Genomic DNA, 16,824 nt, shown 5'->3' on the forward strand with positions numbered 1-16,824 from the left:
TTCTTTCTTTCTTTCTTTCTTTCTTTCTTTCTTTCTTAATTTCTCTGGTATTGAGTCACAGAATCACAGTAATACCCATTTCGCAGGATTTCTGGCCAGCGCTGAGTCACTAAAATCTGAGAAGACAGCCTATTCACAAAGTGGTCTGAGCTGCTAGTCAACCAAAGCCTCACACATAGCAATTTTTGCACTTTTTGAGCATTTTGGACTAAATTACTGGCACTTTCCATTTTCACTGATTCAGCAGTAGTTTTCATGCCATCTGTGGCAACTGTCTTTCAGCTACGGAGGCACCAGCAAGTCTCCCAGCAGTAGCAAGTCGCTGTGTGGTGGCTGGCTAACCCAGAAGAAATGGGAGAGCCTTAACTTTAAGTGAGTAATGGCATGTCTGTGTGTTCTTTTTTCTTTTTTTCTTTTTTTTGGGGAAACTGACTTATTAAAGGAGTGGTGTATAGCAGTGTTTTTATTTGAACATAAAGTGCCGAGTTCCTTGAAACTGGACTGCTCTGTACCAGTCATGACAGAAAAGCATATTTTACAGAGAAGAAGAGTTATGTTTAAAAGAAGAGTTTCCATCTAAATAATGGTTACAGTAAGTTTCAGTCATTCCAGTGGAATGTCTTGATAAAAAGCCAGAGAGGGGGAGTTAATGTGAAAAACTAATTTTGGCTAACAATGTCTTCATGACATATACATATTTTTTTTATAACTTGATAATGTCTAGCCCGTTTTGTTAACTAATCCCTGTTTCACATTCTCTAACATGCTCACAGTTATCTATCTTTTAGTCTCTTTATCAGTTTATCGACCTGTATATTTACTCACCTTTATTCTTGGCTCTGCTCTATTAGTAAAAGGGAATGTGTGGTTTGGCCAAACCTCATCCAAGGTCACTGTTTATTTATTTAGCCCAGTCGACCTTCCACCGCCTGCCCTTTAACATTTGCAACAGTTAAGATGTGTAGCTGAAAAAGAGTTCAGTTCAGAGTTACCAGTCCGTTGTTCTTGGATTTTTAACATGAGTCAGTCACAGGGAAGCCTGCGAGGCAGTTACAATGACATTTCTCTAATTAGACTCCCTGCCCGGAGATTTATCCTGATCTCCTACAGAGGGCTAGCTGGCACACAAGAGTAATAAATGCCTGAGAGACTTACTGTCAAAGACAGTAGGTTATAAACAGCTGGAGTGAGTGAGCACAGAAGAGCAACTGTTTCACATATTACAACCTGCCACATTTGTCTCACTCCACAGGCTCTGTGAGCATTATTGTTTTCTTTCCCCTCTCCATGGCGAGGGAATGTCAGCGGAGAATTTTAATGAAGGAAATTGCTATTGAATGGCATCATATAAATAGGTGATTTTCTTATAACGAGGTTGGCTTACCTGCTTAATGGGTACCAGAACATTTGGTAACGCTAGTGCATCAGTTAAGATTACAAAGCAGTTTTTTTTTCTTTTTTATGTGCTAGCTTGAACACTGTACTGCTTGGCAGAACAGATGGTATTGTCTATTGTGTGGGTTGATTATTTTAGACAAAAAACTTGAAGCAGTTTTCTTTGCTCTCCCGGCCACAAAGCCTCTGGCAGCATAACTCATCTGTACACTGAAACTGTGTGGTATCATCTTATAAACCCTGCTTTGACATTTCTCATGCAGCATTAGCAGACGGACGCAGCTCTTTATGAAAATGGAGGATTTCTTTTGGCGGCAGCATCTGTCAGATCTGGCATTACCTTATGGCATTAAGGGCAGTGGTATGTTGACCTTGCATTTTAAATTAATCCCCACTCTTCCCACTCACTTTTAGCAAATTTGTCTCATTTTGACTGGGACCAGGACTGGGGATTAAATAGATGACATCTTAAACTGTTAATACAGCTGAAACCCAGGACTGTAGCTTTTTCACCAATTCAAGCTCTGTGTTCGGCGTGAACTTTTGAACTTCTCCATTTCTCACTTTTCATCCCAGAGCTGCTGCTACTGAAAGTGCTTGCTGTAACTACAAATTATCACGTGCCAGCCAACATTGAAAAGTAAGTTTGAGCACACTTTAGCAAACTTGGCCAACAGTAGTAAAGCGAATTAGTTTAATATTGCAATCATGGATAACGATTTGCTTTTTTAGACCATCTTACAATTTATTTATTTACAAGAATATTAATCTGCACTTTTCTAATTATTCTAAATATTCTTAACTATTTAAAAAATTTTCAGTATCCTGCTCTGTTTACCAATTCAAGCCATCATGCTCAAAATAGAGTAGGCCAAGATCGGTGCCAACAAATACACACTATGCAGTCCTGTGAAAAACACCCTATGATTCAACAGCTTGTGGCGCCGCCTTTAGCAGCAATAACTTGAAATCTGTCACATCGTTGTGGAGGAATTTTGGTCCATTTTTCTTTACAACATGGAGGTTTGCAGGCACTGGTTTTTGCCAAATGTAGCACTCTGCATTATGGCCAAACATCTCCACGTTGTTCTCGTCTGCCCATAGGATTGTTCCAGAGCTCCTGTGGTTGTTTAAATGCAGCTTTGCAAACCTAAGCTGTGCTGCCACGTTCTTTTTAGAAAGACGAGGCCTTCTCTTGGCAAACGTTCCAAACAAGCCACACTTGTTCCATCTTTTTTTAATTGTGCTGTCACGAACTTTAACGTTTAACATGCTAACTGTGGCCTTGTACTTGATTTTTAACATGGTTGCAAAGAGTTCTGTGAAAACGCTCTCTGTAACTGTTCCCTATAACTGTTCCCTATGTCCTCGCGTGCTGTTCCAGTAGTGATGATAGGTTTTTGCCTCCAGAGAGCCATTTTGTTTGTAACTGAACAAAACATGTTCATTTTAAGACCGATGAGAAACCTTGATAAAGAAAAATTTGCCACATTTAATTCATAATGTGAACCTGTGTTGTTTTTCTCCACAGCCTTGAGTGCAGAACTTGTGTAGTCATAGGTAATGGCTTTGCCATTAAAAACAGCTCCCTGGGAAGCATCATCAATAAATACGATGTGGTCATTCGGTAAGCAATAATCATACTCCACACAACAGTGAAATCATTTTTCCTGATTATGGTATTAAAATGAAATGATATGCTCTACTGTGCAATAATAGTGGGGTTAAAGTGTGTTTGAAAGTGTCTGCCATATATTTAAATCCAATTATTTAGATGGATGCTTGGATTTAAAATGTTCAAAGTTGCAAACAATGAAGTCAGTATATGGCTTAAATGTCTTTAAGCCAGAAGCTCAGACTTCAGACTGCTCTAAATAGTTGATTGCTGACAGTCTTCAGCCCCTCAGCCTGAAAGGCTTGGGGTAATGTCATCACCTCGCCTGGTGGACAGCCAGGTTGGGTGGATACCCAAGTTTGCGAGCGCAATAACTCGTGAATTAAGGGATGTAGGACTTTCAAATATAGGTGCATGTACAAGCAGGTTGAGGGATAGAGCTGTTGGCGATATCATTAGTGAGGTCATCTACACTTTTTGTTGTAGGGATTGAAACCCAACCAACCTGCTGTTCTGCCCTTCTGTTTATCAAGCACAGCCAATCAGAAAAAATCATGTCCAAGGTTGATTTAAAAGGAGAGCAGTTAAACTTCCATGTTTCAAGGCAGTTAGGACTCATTGCTATTGCATTTTAAAAAAGAGAATGTGTTGATTTCTTTTACCCTCAGCCTCTCTAAATAGGGTTTAATTCACTTAGCTGTAGACTGTATAAGCATGTGACTCTGACACAGAGCCGTCCTCTCAGGCTAAGTTTGGGTCAAATCAGGTTCTTCAGGTTCTTTAAAAGCAGAAAAGAAAGCATTGAGTTTACTCAGGGACAAAGGCATCTAGCAGATCTGACTCTACAGCCTTGGAATGAACGACCGCATTCTGAGTTTTTTTTAAGCCTCTTTCAAACAGCCAGAATTAGGCCTGGCAGCAATGCACCCCCCCCCCCCCCCCCGAACCCCCCTCTTTCCCTCCCCTCACGTCTCTCGCTCTCTTCTAATTATTTTCCAGCCAAGTCAGGTTATTGACACTCAGAATTCAATGCATGCCTGAGATTTTGACGTCATCTGGCTTTTTTCCTGCCATGGAAACACTGCTTGACTTCTTAAAAGCCTGTTGAGAATTAAGTTCTCAAAGTGCTTGCTAATAATTTAATGTTCTCAGTCTGTGCTATTGAATTTGTCAACTATAGAGTTATATTGTATTTTTTTGTTAAGTGATGAAACACAGATGTTTTTTTATTTCACAGAGTGAACAAGGTTTCGAATTTCAGGCTGTGTACAGCGTAGAGTGAGTTAGTCATCCTGTTCTGAGGCAACTTTTTAACTTTTATTAATTTTTCCCCCCCAGCTCTTAATCGTGTGATAGATAATATCTGTCAGTAGACGACATATCTGGGTGCAACTTTACACATACACCAAAATTAATGCTGCTGCAACTTCTTAGTATTCATAAGACTGATTGCGGTGTGACATGTTGGTAAATCGTGTTTTATTTGCCATCACAGAAGTGCGTTTTCTCCAGTTTTATTTTTACAGTGATTGCATCTCTGCTGAGTAAACCTTGACCAGAAAAAGAGTGTTGCAAGTTGTCCTTGTTGCACATTAATGTGTCAGAAACTAAAGAGATGGTCATGGACTATCTGTGCAATAAAGGATGTCGCTGTTGAGTTTGTGCATCAGCATAAAGTTCTGTAAAAAAAAACATATGCATACTTGAGTTCATTGCACCACCCCTCCCCTGCAGCTCAGCCAGGGACCACAACTCTGCCACATGTACTTATTCAGGTTGTCCGTGTATAGTTTATTGATCTGCAACATGTAAGTGTGAAAAATCTGCAAAAACACAAGAAATCAAGAATTGTCAACTTCGGGCTGAAGGACCCATGAGCTTATGTGATTTACAAGAATTGTTACTCCTCCTAGAGTATTATCAGATTTCAGTGAACATTGCATGCAAAGATCACCTAATGGATCTTTACCTAAACTATGCTCAAGGCCGAGGTCATGTTACCTCCAGTGTCTTTAAGCATGCGATCAGACCTTAAATCATTTATGTAAAAACTGAATCGGTTGAAGCTCTGAGAGGCTAGCTGCAGGTGGGGAGTGCAGTATTTCACGATCCACTGAATAATGGTTATTCAATGCTCATTTACATCAACTTTTTTCTAATTGCAAAAATTGAAATCCTGACTAAAACAGCTCTGAAAATCCTTTTTTAAATTTCTTTACATATTTTATTCCTGCCTCAGGTTGAATGATGCCCCGGTAAGAGGCTATGAGGAAGACGTGGGGAACAAGACCACCATGAGGTTCTTCTACCCTGAGTCAGCCTTCTACAACCCTGGACTGGACAATGAGCCTGACACCCTTATGGTCCTGGTGCCTTTCAAACAGCAAGATCTACGGTGGCTCAAAGAGATCCTCTACAATGAGAAGAGGGTACTGGATGTGTGTGAGAATGCACTCTCCCACATGCAAACACAGACTCTCTTACGCACACACAGTCATCTCCCTTTCTTTCGTTCTTTCCTCTCTCTGCCTCAACTGAACACATTCTCTTTAATTTCAATTTCAATTTCAATTTTATTTCTATAGCACATTTAAAAGTCACAAGTACAACAAAGTGCTTCACAAACGAACCATACTTGCAATTTACAACAGGAGAAAACAGTTAACAAAGAATAAAATTATAAAATAATAATATAAGAACAGGCATGAATCAGGGAAAATTAAGCTAAGTAGTTTGAAAAGCGAGCTTAAATAGATGGGTTTTTAACCGAGATTTAAAAGATTGGATAGTTTCCGACATACGGACATCAACCGGTAGGCTGTTCCAGAGTTTTGGTGCAGCGAAAGCAAAGGCCCGATCCCCCTTCGTCTTTAATCGAGACATTGGTTGCATTAGAAGCCCCTGATTAGAGGATCTGAGTGCCCTTGTAGGGATATATAGATTAAGAAGGTCAATCAAATAACTGGGTGCCAAGTTATTTAAGATTTTAAAAGTATATAAAAGAATTTTAAAAACAATACGGTATTTGACAGGAAGCCAGTGGAGGTCAGCTAGAATGGGAGTAATATGATCCTGTCTTCTAGCGCCGCTTAAAAGGCGTGCTGCGGCATTCTGGACTAATTGTAGGCGTTGAATAAGAGAGAGTTGGAGGCCTAAGTAAAGAGAATTACAGTAGTCCAGTCTAGAGGTTATAAAAGCATGAATGAGCCTTTCAAGGTCTTTATGTCGTAGGTAAGGCATTGCCTTCGAAATTTGGCGTAGTTGGTAGAAGCTGGTTTTTACCACTGCAGCCACTTGCTTATCTAATTGCTATCTTTACTTTTCAAGCTTGTCTGTCTTGCATATCAGGAACAACTACTTAAGAGGTTCCACTTGAGCAGTGCCAGCACTCTCCAGAGTTAAATGTTGTTTCCATTGCAGGCATCGTTCACTCCGTATCCCACGGCACCTCCGGCCTCCTGCTGCTAATAGTTGCAGGGTCATTACCCGCTAATTTGCACATCGATTTAGTGTCCTCCAAACATGGAGATTTACATGCGTCTCTCCTTGCATGCATCCATTCTGCCAAATAAAGGGCAATTCGTGGCCGTTTTCACTCTCAGTCTGTAAACACCCTGTCTGTTTTTTTGTCTTTGCCAGGTCAGGAAAGGCTTTTGGAAGCCCCCTCCTCAAATTTGGTTGGGTGATGCCAGTAAAGTTAGAGTGCTGGACCCACACTTCTTGCATCAGACTGCAGTCAAGCTGCTAAAGATCAATTTTCACCCCAAGAGCAAACAGGTGAGTGATCACTTTCACTTAAGTGTTTTTTGTTTGGTTTTTTTGCAGTCGTGACTATGCGTGATCTCAATTTGTGGTAGTAGAAGTTTCAGTGCAGATCGAAACCAAACTGTCTTTATTCCTTATTCAAATCAGTCCCATTTCTTACTTAATCATAAGTTTTTGCTCTGTAATTGTGGTGGGGATGTTGCAATACCAAGAATTTCTGGCATCCTCTGCAGCAGACTTTTCTTCCTCTTCTGTGCTCTTTTTCCTATGTTTCTGTTCTTCTTTTCTGGCCTTTCACTGCTTCCCACATGAATGTTAACAAGGGTGGACGGAGCCTCTGCTGATTAGGCACTGCTCCTCAGAATGATCCGTCATGACCTTTGTGGTAAACAGTTTATTGTAAGAGGCGTTTCTGCTGAAATCTAGTTGGTGATTACTGTGAATTTGGTGACAATTAGCTTCTGCTTGGCGTCCTGGTATCTCACTGTAAGATAACTGTCTCATGTCTTTAACGATAAATCGGTGGTTCCCTGGGAAATAATTGGCTTATTTCATTTTTTTGGGGGTAAGAAAAGCCAAAATATTGTTTTCTTATTGTATGTCTTTAAAGGTAAAAGGCAGTTCCCAGTGTGCTTATCTGTGATGCGGATTATTGCTTTTGTACTGTGGCCTTCACTAACTTTTAACTCGATTTTAATGTTTAGTTGGTTTTCACTGAGCATATCCTTTGACATTTTAAAGTAGAAGGCAAATGAAACGCAAGATGGCTGAATCAAAACACGAAAAGTAAAAGTGAAAGCATTGCTCTAAACCCATAAACTCGAGGAAAAACAGCAGTTGCGCAATGAAGATCCAGAGTGCATGACATTTCTTTTTTTTCCCCTGCTGATCAGATTTTGAAACTCCACGAGATCCCTCTTGGACTGAAACTGGTGTATTACAGCATTTTTTATTGGCCCATAGCATCTCATCTTCCAAGTGTGGCTTTCTGTGTGTTTGGTGGGGATCGTCGTCGATGTGGATCTTCAGCCAAGTTTTGTTTTGGTTCTGCTTGTTCCCACTGAGACCTTTTTGTCAAAGACTTGACAATGGGTGTAACCATTTCAGATTGCGGTATAAACACAGTTGGTTCACTGCAAGACGAGAGTGAGGAGCGGGAAGGCAGAGATCCTGCAGGCAATCAGCGGGCTCACTCGACAGGAGCTCTGTACCATCTGTGCAGCTTGTACGGGAATGGCTAGGGGGCAGCAGTAGGAGAGGTGGGATGAAGTGGTGGGAGAACTGGGGCCTGCAGGCAGTAAAGTTTTCAAGTAACACCTGAATTATGTTTATTCGGGGCTGTAAGCATGACATTTTTTACACATTACTGAACACGATGGAAATGTGCATCTGGCACGCCCTCACTCTGTGTTGTTGTTGGATACATTTTGTCTCATTTTGGAACTCCTGTGCTTTGGCATCATCAGTTTCCCTCAGGTTACCGATTATGCTCTGTGCAGCGGCAAAAACTCTGTTTCAGATTCTTGACAAGGCTACTCAAACAAATTGTTATCTCTGTTGCTATAACCAACTGCACATTTGTTTAGACACACATTTTGCAAAAAATTAACCCTGAGGGTACAAAAGCTCAACGACTCACGCAAATGAACACTTACTGTCATCTACATGCCGGTGTGTTGTGTGTAGGCTTTCTTTTAAACATCTCCTGAAAAAGGCAGAAGTAGAGTTATCAGCACACATTGAGGAGCTGTGCTGATCATTCACTGAGTACCGGATGCCAGCCTGACCTGTTGCTAAACTATAAAAAAAAACACACTTGAGCCCTACTGTACCTCTGAATAAACTTTTAAAATAGCACTTCCCCTGAGGTTTCACACTTCAACGTGGGTTTCAAAAACCTCCACTGAGACAACGTCCACACCAGCCCAGATAAATTTGAAAACGGCGTTTTCATCTGAAACTGAAAGCAACAGCTAGTTTCACAGGCTGTGCTGCCAGATCTGTTATTCAAATATAGATGTGTGGCATCACTGAAATATCAGAATCTTAGCTAAAGCTCACAAAACCATTTCCATGACCACCAAACACAGCTAAAACAACAAATCTGACAGCATGTACACGGACAATGTCTCTGTTGAAAGCACAGATCTCACCGAGTCCAAAAGTGCAAGTTTCATCACGACCCAACCAAAAATTCACTAAGCCAGCAGCAAAAGGAGACCAAAATTTCGCTTCAAGTGTGACAAACATTAGCATCAGTTCTGTCTTACCTGTGCTGTATTGTTACCAAAAAAATCCACTTTGATGCAATCACATTTCCTGCACAGCTCCATTTCGCAGTGTGTTTCAACAGCAGTTTCCTGTCATAAATTCCTACTTTCTGCCTTATTTGATTCTTTACGCGCGGACGCATTACGCACCAGTCCATAATTTTTTAGAGTATGTTTATTGATTTGTTTTGCGAAATTGACCTCCAGCAAGAAAGCCAAATTTCTGCTTTTCAATGCTGAAGAAATATCAGCTCTCACAGATGGTGCCAAATTTTTTTAATTTGCAAAATCAAACCTCTGTAACTTTGCTGTTTCACTTCAGCAGCATTGATCTTTCCACGGGTAATGTCCATCTGTTGACTCATGGTTTTCTTCAGTTTTTGATCTACTGCAGCACAGGTTCATGCTGTAAAAGACACACAAAAAATTAGGCCAAGAAAAAAATCTGTGTTCCATCCTCAGTTACTTTGACACAATGACGTCTGTTGTGATACTTACACCTGTGATGTGATTAAGGCTCACTTATATGTTAACTTTATTTTGATATCAGGATGGTTTACACAGAGTTTTTTCCAAAACAAGAGGTTGCAGATGCTGTGCTGACATTTCACTAAATAAGTTTAAATACTTTTTCATTGTTAACATTTGATGAGGAACAGTGGGGTGTTAACTTTTTCTGACTCCTGAAGGGAGGCACGCCAGAAAGAAAGTTTGAGATCTATTGGTTTTGACATTCAGTAAGCCCCGTAACTAGAAAAGAACATACTGGAAGTAGGCTAATATAAACACCGGTGCATTTACCGATGGAGCATTGCACAGGAAAAAAACACAAAACACAGATGATGATTTGGAAAGATGAAGAATAAAAGGTTTTTGTTAAAGTGGGTTTTAATTTGAAAAGTGAATGAGAGTTTCTTTTGTCTTCAGGTCATATGGAAATAATTCTTCTTCTTGCCTATGTGAGCACGCGTAATCATAATCAGTCATAGAGGGAGTGGCAAACAGCACAGGGGAATTTCTGTGGACAGAAAGAGCCAGCCAGGAATAACACAACAAACATGTCTCCTCTCATTAAATCTCACATTACCTTGAGTTCTAGTTTTTCCTTAAAGAAGCAAAAATAAAATATCAGCCGGAAGGTTTTGCTTCCTGCATGTTCTTTTGTCATTGTTTTTAGGCAGAAACCAGTTAAGGAATGTGACATGCACAAAATGTGAAGGGAAATGTATATCACCGCTGTTTGTGGGCTGTTTTTCCCTCGGGATATACAGGAAAAATTGTAGTGTGGAATCGAATTGTAGGAATTAGTCTGTGTCCTCTTTACAGACGTAGTCCACCTGGATTTCATCACACCAGACCAGCTTTCAGCCAAATCTTGAGTTTTTTATGTCTCTGTAACTAACTTGCAGCCACACTAAAACCTTTGCAGGTTAGTGTGTGTGCACCTGTACATTAGTGATAAGGCCAGCATTTTCACTTGCAGGACTACGTATGTATCTGTCACAATGACTTTAGACAATAAACTCATCCTTTACCATGGCACACCCATTTTTACTCTGCTTACATGGTGCACCCATGCTTACTCTGCATATGTCCACTTTTTTTTAACAACATAATTGCTAACCATACCATTAAGTCATGGCAGAGGCTTTATATGTGTAGTAACCATCAATTTTTCACACACCTTTCCTTTCCTTCCTCTCGATTACTGTGAAAAAGACTAATTTACTGTAATCGAGGGGAAGGAAAGGAAAGGCAGAGGGCTTAAATGCTTTGAATCACTGTGTTTGAAAAAGCAGCTGTACTTTGCTTGAGAACAGCAGTCTCAGAGCTGCAAATGAATTTCAAAATAAAATGTCAAAATACTCAAGTTTTTCTGTTTTTAAGAGTTTAAGTTAATTGTTGTTCACAACGTTTAAATTCTGTTGGAACAGTAGGTGGTTGAAATAAAAAGCATAGAAACAAAACTGTGTTTGCATAAGCCATGTGGGTGAGGTTATGAGAGCGAATACTGCAGATAGAAATGCTTGTGCAAATGAACCGCATATAAAGCTGCAGTTTTCCTCTATCGCCATCTAGTGGTGAAATGAGGGGCTTCTTTTAGGGTTTCAGTTCCAAAGCCATCTGGAGATTGTTTTTACATCATAAGCTCTTTTGCACAACCAGCAAAGCTCAGCATGTACATTTTTAAGTAACTCTCCTTCTATAAAGTTAATTTGATTTATACAAACCTTTTTTTGTTTATTGTTTTTTTTTATTATCTGTTTTTACTCAGGTGTGCAAGGTAAAAATCTTTCAGTTCTTTATTTGGGGGTATCTACTAATATTTGCTAATTTTAGAAATAATAAATCATGAAAACAAGAAGAAGTGCAGTGGGCTGTCATGATCTCTTGCTTGTTGCAGATCCCAGTGCATCCCACCACGGGTATACTTGCCATTTTTGTTGCTCTCAACTACTGTGACGTGGTCCACGTTGCTGGATTCGGATACCCTCGCTCAAAGAGCCAACAGCAGCAGCAGCCGATCCATTACTATGGATATGCCACCATGAAGTCTATGAAGGTGCGCGGCCACCTGTAGTGATGTACTTTTTGTTTTAACACGCTCACTGGCAAAGCTTCATATTCCTTGAATACTAATGCTCCTCCACTCTGTTACAGAATTCTTACCACGACCTTAATCATGAAGCTGAAGCCTTAAAAAGACTGGAGGATTCGGGAGCCATTCTCTACCTGCATCCACATTTATGATACAGATCCATCTCCATTTTTTGTGGGGTCATCTGTCTCAGCTCTTAATGTGCCTTCTGTGGTTGGATATTTGATTTTTTCTGAACGTGACAATCCTGGCACCTTATGTGTGTTTTTTTCCTAAAGTGAAATAATAGAGCGATTTAACCGCTTTTCAAATGTTTTTCTTTGGCGATGTGGTTCAGCATTTTTTTCTAAAGAATCTTCAACTCTGTAGATAAAGAAATTAATTAATAAAATTCTGAAATAGAAAAAATGTTGGGCATCAATGCTAAGTGTAGCGACCCAGCTGTTTGTGACAAGATAGCTGCAGTAAACTGGTTTCATCAGTAGATGTCCAGTCTTGGTGCTTGTTGTTTTTCGGTTCTTGTGATGAACTGAGTTGATGGAATGAAAACATCTGACATGCGCAGTTTTCACTTGTCTGGACTTTTCACGTATATCGTTAAGATGTAAGCCTGATGCGAGTGGTTTATCGAATTTAGAATGAAATTTGTTAATTCTTTTGAACTCTGATTCTTTATCTTTAAAGTATGGAACTGTGTTCAAGTTAATGTTTTTTTTAAAAAAATCTAATGACAATTTTGCTCATTTGTTATACTTTGACTACGGTGATTGTTTCATTATTTATTTCATGGTTTTTTTTCAGATACAAATGGTACCACTGGATATTTTGTAATGTACAGAATAAAATACATTCGTAAATTAAAGGTGATCAAAACTGATCATAATTGATTTTACAGTTGCTTTGCCCTTTCTTAATGTTTTATTTTATTTGAATATTGCTGTTGTTACCACTAGATGGCAGTATGTCTCCATTGCATGCATAATATACAGTATATCCAGTCTACTGCACTGCACATGGTGCAATCATGCAGCAGCCCCCCCACCCCACGTGCCCCAAAGTGCCTGGAGTAATGGAAACACTAAACCTAGCACTAGTGCATGTGCTAGTGAACGTGTGCGGTATGAACGTCTGGGAAACCAAAAACCTAAAAACTTGGAAGGACTAAGATACAATTGCTGCAGGTGACATGCCAGCGATGATGGTCTGCTCTCTGCTCTCTGTAGACACCAAACCTTCTATTAATGTTAACGTGAATGGAGCCTGGCCCTTGGCGCTTGAGCTGTGCTCATTCACAGAGTGGTACATCCTCAGCAGTGACAGTGACTGCCTCATCTGCTTATGTCAGTTTAATGGCAGACATATGCTGCGTTTTCAATTACCCCAGCAAATGCTGTGATACAGCCACTGCTACAACTTTGACTAATAGTAAAAGCACACTCACACTGTAGTTTCTCCAGATGTGAATGTGGTCTGTGGAGCTAGAGCGATATCACACCCGAGTGTAGTGTTGTGCCTTCTGAGCAGCAATGCAGACATTCTCCTGAAGGTCACACTGGAAGCGGGATACCTTTAAGCTGCAAATATGATTTACTGCGCCTGCATAATAGCAGAACCCACCACATGACCATGAATGGATACTACAAACTCGGTATATTTGCTGTGTGGCTCACGTCCACATGTTTTGCCTGCATATCACCCGTAAGGAGGACAGTCCTTTTTTTCAATAGAGTAGAAACAAACGTCATACACCCCTTACACTCAAATTGACAGTTGCTAACTGACACATTTGCAAATGAATCTAAAAGCAAAAACACATTTACAGTATAATCAGATTTGACTCATCCATTGTTTTGTGGATGGCTTTAACTTGCAAGGTAAACAAACATCTACCACCGGCTCATTTCATATGTGCACTGTTGCCATAATTAAGAACATCCTGTCTCAGGATGATGCAGAAAAACTAGTCTGTGCATTTATGTATTTTATGCTAGACTGCTCTCATTCCTTACAATTGGGTTTTCCTAAAAGCTCACTGAAAAGCTTGATCCAAAATGCTAATGCATGAGTACAAACAGGAACAAGAAAGGGAGGTTATATTTGTCTAACATTAGCTTCTCTTCGACTTCAGTAAATTTAGAATTCAGTTTAAAATTCTCTATTCTCACATATAAAACCTTGAATGATCAGGCCCCATTATATCTTAAAAAAACTCATAGAGCACTTCTCTGTCAGACAGCGTGCTTGCGGTTCTTAGTTACCAAAAGAAGAATGGGAGACAGACTCCTGTCCTGTGGAGCATGCTCACAGTTTGGGTTTTGGAGACAGACATCTTCTTTACTTTCAAAATTAAAGTTAAAACTTTCCTCTTCTTATAAAACTTTTATCAGCAATTTATCAGCTGACCCTGAATCATCCCTTAGCTTCCATGGTTCCATGATCACGATGCTTTTACATTCCAGTATGTCAACAACCATTCTCCTCTCTCTTCTGTAGTTTTCCTTGTGAATGGTGCTACTTTCCGTTTTTTTATCTCCCTTTGCTCCACTTTTTTTTTAAAATCTCCTCTTTCCTCCCTCTGTCCAACTACTTGTGACAGATGGCTACCCTTTCCTGAGCTCAGGACTTTGAGTGTTTAAAGGAAGCCCTTCTTTCCCATCACTGACAAGTGTTTTTCCTCATAGGTTATCATCAGAAGTTACAGAGTGAATAGAGCACATCATCCTTCATCCTTCACCCTTAGATTTGCTCAAACCAACTCACATTCATGATTGTTTACATAATTACACACCATATGTTTAATCTCAAATGCAGAAGAACTTTTTCACATGTAACTGCTTCACATGGATCTGTTTATTTTGAGAATAAACAGATATCTGTTTGAATTAATGCTTTTCACAGAATTTCAGAGTTCATTAAAGAATGAGCCCCATCACACTCGATGGGGTATGCATGCTTACACAACAGGGGGTTACATAACTGAACAAGGTTTGTGTGACTCCTTGTGTGCGGGCTGTTTATATGACAGCTGCAAATCAGGTCAGACTTTTCATGAGACTGTATACGATGAACACTTTTAAACATCCGGTGCCACAGTGTATTACACATACAGTGAGTTAGTAAACTTTTTTGCATGACGTAAACTCCTAACCCTGTTACTAATGACACTGCGCCGCACCAACTGAGCCCTGCAAGCTCACCTGTGCATGTAATGTTGACCTAATGAACCCAAAAGTTGTACTAAACTAACAAAATGCATGTACAATGCACAGCTTTGAACTTTCATGCAGACTCCCAGGACATCTTGATCACAAATGCATTAACTTGTAGTTCACAATGCATCTGTTTCGGAATAAAGACGCGGTGGGGGATGATTGCTATGCCACTGTCTAAGCACGGTCTCATACAGGCCAACGCGCTGACAGTGTGGTTATTACCATATATCTCATTACACCATCTGCTCAAGTCACTGTGCTTTCAGCCTGCACAAGCAACATCTTACTTTAGCGCAGTTGTTTTCTAATTAGATGTCCTTAAACAAAAAATTTTGCACATGCTGCACACTAGCAGTATAACACAAATTGTTTTTTTTTTTTTTACATTTTAGAAGTAAGCAATGTGATTAAAAAAAAAAAAACAAGAGAGAGAGAGAAAAGCAGATTTTAGTGTTTTATGCTTGTGAGTTTTAAGGGTTGGAAATTTGTACCAAACTATAAAAAACACACTAGACTTAATGTGAGGTACATAGTAGCCTACTGAAGACTCCTATGGCCTACATTTTTCTCAGCATTGTTGCAAAATGAACGCACACACAAAAAAGAAGAAAAAAAAACACTGCAGAACTCTAATTCTTACTTGTGTATTGCATATTTAGTGTGGGATGGTATAACCTGCGATATGTCGTCTATATTCTATTTATTATATGGACTGTTAAGGGGAAAGGAAAATGAAGTATTTGTCAAAAAGTCACTTGAAAATGACGTTAACCATTTAAAGCTCTCTGCACAGCTGACCATGAAAAAAGATGAAATGAAGCTTGTGTGTAATTTCAGTAAGGAAGATTTACCATCGCTCATCTGCATCCTGGGTATTTGGCTGCTTTTCTGTTCTTTACATGACTTTACATGACTACTGCTTTTCCACTCTGTCAATACTGACACCAGTGTTTTACTGTCTGTTGAACAGCAGGTATCACTACCAAGAAAAAAAATGGAGTTCAGCAGTATGTGATATTTTCCTTTTTTTCCTATTTCACAAACAGTAAGGCACAGCATCGATGCACAATGTGTCTGTGTGAGGAGGCCAGTGGACCGTTAAAGTGGGAAGAGGTGGAAGATGTACAGTATGTAGCTGGCTACCTAGTGAGAGGGCATCTGGCTTGGCTTGGTGATCCTGTAACACCCCCACAGCCCGGAGAGCTGCCGTGAGTCAGGTGCTCAAACATTACACTACCATGGGAACTGCGAGAAAGAGCAGGAAATAAGACGAGTGAGGTAGAAAAAAAAAAAAGATAAGCAGCTTTTCTACAGCGTCAGTTTTGCTATTTGTTCATCTTTTTTCAAAAAGCTCCATTTCCTGTTTTCAAATGACCCCAAACCAACTGATTTCCCTTCCTACAGAAAGGCAATGCACAGTTTTCTTAGGTAACTGACAACAACAGATCTCAAAAATTGCAAACAGACTGAGAAAGCGATAAAAAAAAATAGAAATAGACTCATTCACAACACTTTATGCTAAGTGTTTCCTTGTATCTGCTGCACAGCCCGAAAGGTCAGCCAGCTCAGCTGATTTAAAGGCTAACACGGTGTCATTGTTTCCTAACAGGCAGCCAGAAAGAGCATTTTATGTTCGTGCCTCTTTTGTTTTTATCTCATTATAAATTATGCAATATTATGAGTTCAGTGCAAAAGCTCTGCAGATAAGCAAGTTTGAAAGAAAATAAATTCATGGATGGTAAAATATCTGTGAAGGTCATCTTGTACTCCAAAGAGCTGATCATGCACTGATCAGCTGCGGGATATTAGGATTTTTTTTGTTGTTGCACAAAACACATTTAGGTCTTTTTTTTTTAAAAACTATTTTAATACTTTGTATATTCAATGTGTATTACATATAAACATAACTGAGGAGGTTTCATGATAATATCCTGTTGTGAAATGTTTTCACTATAAAATTGGGTGACC

The 16,824-nt window shown here is 39.7% G+C and overlaps 1 protein-coding gene across 4 annotated transcripts in view; it reads left to right on the plus strand.

The window, feature by feature from the left end:
- st3gal4 (ST3 beta-galactoside alpha-2,3-sialyltransferase 4) overlaps positions 1 to 12,512 on the plus strand; it is a 36,439-nt gene extending 23,927 nt beyond the window's left edge. For 3 of the 4 annotated variants that reach the window (XM_080888478.1, XM_080888479.1, XM_080888477.1), the window contains 8 exons: positions 283 to 372; positions 1,659 to 1,756; positions 1,972 to 2,035; positions 2,927 to 3,022; positions 5,250 to 5,448; positions 6,650 to 6,787; positions 11,450 to 11,608; positions 11,707 to 12,512. In XM_080888478.1, the coding sequence (XP_080744604.1) occupies positions 283 to 372; positions 1,659 to 1,756; positions 1,972 to 2,035; positions 2,927 to 3,022; positions 5,250 to 5,448; positions 6,650 to 6,787; positions 11,450 to 11,608; positions 11,707 to 11,796 (934 nt within the window). In that variant the 3' untranslated portion in view covers positions 11,797 to 12,512. The remainder of the gene's footprint in view (positions 1 to 282; positions 373 to 1,658; positions 1,757 to 1,971; positions 2,036 to 2,926; positions 3,023 to 5,249; positions 5,449 to 6,649; positions 6,788 to 11,449; positions 11,609 to 11,706) is intronic. The other variant, XM_080888480.1, reaches the window with a different exon arrangement.
- Positions 12,513 to 16,824: the final 4,312 nt, after the last annotated feature.

The sequence above is a fragment of the Rhamphochromis sp. 'chilingali' genome, assembly GCF_963969265.1.
Source record: "Rhamphochromis sp. 'chilingali' genome assembly, chromosome: 8".
In the NCBI taxonomy this organism is placed as follows: Eukaryota; Metazoa; Chordata; class Actinopteri; order Cichliformes; family Cichlidae; genus Rhamphochromis; species Rhamphochromis sp. 'chilingali'.